Consider the following 5,806-nt stretch of genomic DNA (forward strand, 5'->3'; position numbering starts at 1 on the left):
AAACCTCACAGGTTTCCTGCAAAGTTTGAATAACTGCTTGTTGGTTTCTACCAGGGATGGGCTGTAAGTTGAATTCTTTGGTTTTTGATTATTTAATTTTTGAAAAATCTGTGGGTTTTGCTTCTTTTTTTTTTTTTTGACCCATGCACTCCTAGAGTGTCCATAGTTCAGAGTGACGACTGAATGCCCAGGGTCGCCATCTTGTTTGACAAGTTTTAGAGCTTCTATTTATTTAGACTTTAAATTCAAATTCAGATACGGCAGAATATTTGGGCCAGGCTAGGATGATTTTATTTTTTTAATTACAAGAATAAAGTCATAAAATTACCAGAATACAGTTGTAATATTAGGAAATAAAGTAGTAATTTTATGAGTACTCCAACAAGACAGTAAAAAATTACTAGAACTGCAAGCAGTTATCAACGGGTTCCACGCCCCACCTACAAGTGAGGATTGTTGAGCATTTTGTGAAGTTATACTTTGGTTTAAGTTTAAGGTACTTAATAGAAATACATAATTTATTAACACATCAGCATCAAATTATTATCAGCAGCAGGATTTTGAAATGATTGTGAAAACACGTGTGTCTATTTCGAATAAAGAACCCCACGTACTATGGTAGTCACGTCATATTTTGATAACTTTATTGTAGCTTTTTTCTTATTAAAACAACTTTTTTTCCTCATAATATTGAGACGTTTTTCCTGGTAAAACTGCATCTTTACTCTGCCAATATTATAATAGTGTTCTAGTAATAAACAAAACCTCTGATAGCCCGGCCCTAATGCACCGTCATACAACCTGTAATTAGGGGTCATTTGTAATTAGGGGTGGGTGATGTGGCTTAAAAATTAAATCTTTCATACCATATCTGCTTTCCAGTTTTTATCTATTTATCTTTTTTCTCACTTTCTTTTCATGACACGACGGGGTCAATCAGTGTGGTTCTTTTTTCAAAATAGACAAACTCAACCGTTTCAAAGTCTTTGCTACAAATGATTTGATTCTGATGTGTTAAAAGATGAAGTATTTCCTTACCTGTAAAACCAATACAAGAAACACAACTTCACAAGATGCTCAACAGTCCTCTTTAATTTAGATTTTTGTGTTTATGTTCTCATAAAATTACTGCTTCACTCTCCTAACATTATGACTTTATTCTGCCAATTTTAAAAGATCGTATTAAAATAACTGCCCTAATATTCTAAGTCCAAATAAATAGGAGCTGTAAAACATGCCCGTCAGACCGTTCTGCCATCGCTCTGAACTACGGAAACACAAGGAGTTTATTGGTAGGAAAAAGAAAAGATTTTCCAAAAATTAAATCTTGAAAAGCCAAAATGATGATTAGTCGATAAAATCGATTTATCGCTCAGCCCGAGCAACAATAATCAATTAAAATCGGATCGGGTATGGTATGAAAAAATCTGATTTTTTTTTTTTTTTTAAGCCACATTGCCCAGACCTAGTTGCTGCATAGATTTTCAGAGCTACCTTTTGAATTGAATGAGAACACAACTGAGAGTCTATGTGTGTGTTTGTGTGTGTGTGTGTGTGTCGGAGCAGATTTGTGCTGGAGCAGTACAACGCTCTCTCTTGGCTGACGTGCGACCCGGCAACGCAGGACCGAAGATCATGTCTGCCTATTCACTTTGTGGTGCTCAACCAGATGTACAACTTCATCATGACCATGTTGTAACCAGCGGCCCGTTGACGGCGGAGACACGTTTCAGAGAGGGAGCAAAAGCATCCGGTCGCGTCGTGCGAGGACGACACCGGGAGTACAGAGCTGGATCCTGTACCCAGATGGAGTCCCTGCTTCCCATCCCCCTGTGGCTGCTACAGGTCCACAGAGTCGACTCGTTGGCAACAAGGGAGTAACGGAGAACGGAGGGGCGGGAGGAGCTCGAAGCCGAGTCCCGATAAATGAGAGTGAGAGAAATGACAGTCACTTGTCATGGTAATGTAGCATGGCAGCAGAGTCACTGGCCAGTCCGTACTAGAGAGTTTATCTGTAAAGCTATTGGAAGAAAAGGGACATATTTGATCTAGGATGAAAATCTCAACAAAAATGGATCTCTGGTTTTCATACGAGAAATTCCTTTTTAAGGCTTTAGATGAAATAGTACCCAAATGAAATTGCCTGCATCTATCTTATTTATTATAAGTTTCTAAATGTATAAATTGTCATATTTCTTACCTTTTATATATTAAAAATGAAGGTTTATATCAGCCTTCCTGCTTTAAAGCAATTGGTCTCAGACATATGTAATCGTCTTAATAAGAGAAACCGGGAAAAAAAAGGAAAAACTCCATAAAAATAAAATAAAAGTCCCAGTAGGTTGCTTTTAGAGTATTATTTTTTGTAATGGAGACAGAATATTTGTATTGTCACAATGTACAGAAGAATTAGAGTGGAGAATTATGTTTCATGCCTTGGAGCATGAAGGACTTACAGCAAAGCTGTAGCTACAGAGGACTTGTACAGCAATGAACTTCACTGTGTTCAAATAAAGAGGTACATTGTTGTATATAATATTTTATACCACACATTTAGACACAAAAACCAAACTGCAATATATAAATATATATATAAATAATTATATATGAATCCCACGCCAGCTGTTGGTGTGGCTTCTGTTTTAGGAATAAAGTGTGTCAACTTATTTTCCTGTGCTGGTGTTCATTGCTTTGGGCGGGTGGGTGAACTGTGATGTGCAATCAAGTGAAACTTCAATTCAAAAATACTTTCTTTACTCCAAAGAAATTAAACGCAACTCAAATCATGCAAGTGTCTTCAGAGTGTCGTCGTGGATGATGGCGCCGTGGGCTGGAGGGACATCCACTAGCAGTCAGTCTCGCAACAAATCTGAAAAGGCCTCTGACTAAAGACTGTTGCTATGTGACAGTCTGAAGACTGTAAATAGAGTTGGTCAAGCTCTTTTGATGCTAAAAACCTATATTCCCTGGTTTTACATTTGTATTTAATTTTATTGTGGCAAAAATGTGAAAAGTTTGCTGTTTTAATGTGGGTGTCCTGCCTATAGAGGTGCTTAAGTGCCAAAATTCAATTTAATGAAATCATTAAAAGAGAATTTAAATGTCATTTAATTGAAATATTTTGTTAAATATGCAGCTAAATGTCAAAAATTAATTCAAAATGCAAGTGTTTTAGTTAATATGTAATTATTTCATTGTCTTGTACTTTGGCACTAAGTGAATATATCATGTCAGCCTCACAGTCAGTGGGCTTTCTGTTACACAACCAGAGTACATTTAATGAACCACAGTGAAAGCTTGAACTATTTTATAATTTACTGTAGAAATTGGGCAAGAATGACTTCCAGTTTTATATCATTGTTCCATCTTTCAAATTGGAGCAATTGACAAAACTCTCACCAAAGTGACACTGAATGCGTATGAACACACTTTAAATAAAATTTATTAAACATTTGGTGGAAAAGCCTTTTTTGATAATGACAACTTCTCAACCTGTCCTGTTTGAGGACGCAGAAGAAGTTAGATGGAGGAGGACTCGCTGTGGCTGTAAAGGTAACAGCCAGAAGAAGGAGAAAACATGTCCTGATTTTAGAGCTCAGGAGAGATTTTTGACCTATTTTCCCCACACAAATTGTCCTCAAATCTTGAAAGGTTTCCTATTGTATTGTCTTTGAGTTGTGCCAGGAGTTTATCTTTGCAGGTCCAGTCAGCTGTGGTAGTCACCACCCACTGACTGTAGAGAGGCTATGGAGGAATTTTGCTGCCATAATCCAAGAGCACACATTTTCACTCTGAAAACAGGACTTCATGTCTTTTGTTCCTAAAACTTTAATATTTTTGTTTACATTTTCATTTTGAAAGCAGGACTTCTAGATAGATGGATAGATGAACAAACTCCTGCCTAAGATCAGTAGCTGTTAGCGATCTGTAGCACACTGCTGGCGGATGTTTAGAGTACTACGCATAGAGCAGAAAGCTGATGTCGTTTCTCCCTACATCCAGTGGGTGGCGCAGGTTGATACAATCAACAGTAGCCACACAGGCACATCCGCTAGAAGGAAACAAACACACCCAGTACAACACTTACATTCTATTGGCTAAGAGGTTGCCAAGCGACTGTGCCAAAAGGCAGTTCAGTGTTTCGTAAGTGAGCAGAGACTAAGCATGAGTGCAAGAAGAAGTTTTGAGTACAAGCATTACAAGTTTTGAGAAGAAAGTTCTGCTCTCAAAATACAAATGTGAGCAAAAGTATTACAAGTTTTGAGAATAAAAGACATGAAATCCTGCTTTGAGACTGAAAATGTGTCTTCTTGGATTATGGCAGAAAAATTCTTCCATAGGAGGCTCATCAACCCCGATTCCTGCTCAGGAAACTAAAGTCAACCCACACCACGACTTTCCCACCTGCAAACTTCACTTTAGCCACAGTGTTGTTGTGATGGTCCTTCAAAAATTGAGTGTGTTCACAGTAATTCATTTTGTATTTTTCTTCTGCAGTGGAGTCTGCTAGAGACGACGAGTAAGCTTAGACCATTGGAGTTGGCCAAATCATGTCTGCCAATGCCAATTTAAATTCTGCCACTTAATTTGTTTGTTGATTTGTTTGTCTCATTGAAGTTTGAATAAGACAGATTTCTAACATAGCAAAGATCCAAAATGTCTTTGAAAAAAAACAACAGGAGAATAGAATATAAATATCCTTTATTGCCGACAGTGGGGGAGATTCAAGTGTACCAGCAGCAAGTCAAAGTTAAGTGGAAACATACATATTCACACAAAGAAAAAATATTAGAATAAAAATAAGGGACTGTACAGTAAGGACACACTTACAACATAGACAAACTGATAGGATACAGTAATTAAAATGAGCATATTCGACTAAAAGAAATGTGAAACTGACAGGTAATTTAAAGAAAAATAAAAGCACAACATTGTATATGTGTTACTATGTGCATAAAACAGCACTGTTTAAAATTAGGAAAACTGCAGCAAACAGCAGGGATGCAATAATTTCAGTTTGTTGGGAGCAGTGACTGTTACAAAGTCTTACAGCTGCTGGAGGGAAGGATCTCCTGCAACGTTGTGCACCTAGGATGCACCACCACTCTGTCACTGAAGCTCTGTAACAGCTTCATGTATGGGGTGAGAGATATTGTCTAACAGTGATGTTATTTCAGCCAGAGTTGCTCTATCTCCCACCACCTGCAGTGTCGGGTCAGGGCAGGGAGCATCCCAGGACAGAGCTGGCCTTCCTGATGAGCTTATCTAACTGCTCCCTTCCAGCTATAGATAAACTTCTACTTGAGCCCTTTGGATTGTTGTGTCCTGGATGACTGAGAATCTACAACAACATGTGGTCACACATTGCTGCAGGAAGACATCTTTTGGGTTGTGTTGGTCATGCAAGAACTAACTGCACGCCTAAGGAACCCCGCAGCTCTTGATGTTCAACCTAAACAAATGATTTTCCTTACAAATGGGACACAATTTAAAGGAGAAATATGCAGCCTTTTTAATAACAAGAGATTTCTTCCCGCAGATATATAAATATATATCCTTGCTCTTTGTATTGAGACTAAAATGTAAAAAAAAAAAAGGTATCAAACCCACCTCATGAATTATTAGTATCCATGTAATAAGAAACATACTTTTAAACACAAGCATTTGCCAATAATTTTTTTTAAAAGTATAAAATAAAATTAACTATGTCATTTTAATCTGTTTATGTTTGGATTTTAAAGCGTTACAATAAGTTTGATGCTTAAACGAACTCGACAAGCAGTCTGTCAATGTCAGATCTCAGCAG

At 37.5% G+C, this 5,806-nt stretch overlaps 1 protein-coding gene across 1 annotated transcript in view; it reads left to right on the forward strand.

Moving 5' to 3' along the window:
- LOC106935134 (mediator of RNA polymerase II transcription subunit 13-like) overlaps positions 1 to 1,699 on the forward strand; it is a gene marked incomplete at its 5' end in the record, with an annotated part of 41,473 nt that extends 39,774 nt beyond the window's left edge. The window contains one exon of the mRNA XM_015015451.1: positions 1,567 to 1,699. Within this exon, the coding sequence (XP_014870937.1) occupies positions 1,567 to 1,699 (133 nt within the window). The remainder of the gene's footprint in view (positions 1 to 1,566) is intronic.
- Between the last annotated feature and the right edge of the window lie 4,107 nt (positions 1,700 to 5,806).

Source organism: Poecilia latipinna, unplaced genomic scaffold, assembly GCF_001443285.1.
Source record: "Poecilia latipinna isolate Pla-1442-1.1 unplaced genomic scaffold, P_latipinna-1.0 Scaffold1913, whole genome shotgun sequence".
NCBI classification, from domain to species: domain Eukaryota; kingdom Metazoa; phylum Chordata; class Actinopteri; order Cyprinodontiformes; family Poeciliidae; genus Poecilia; species Poecilia latipinna.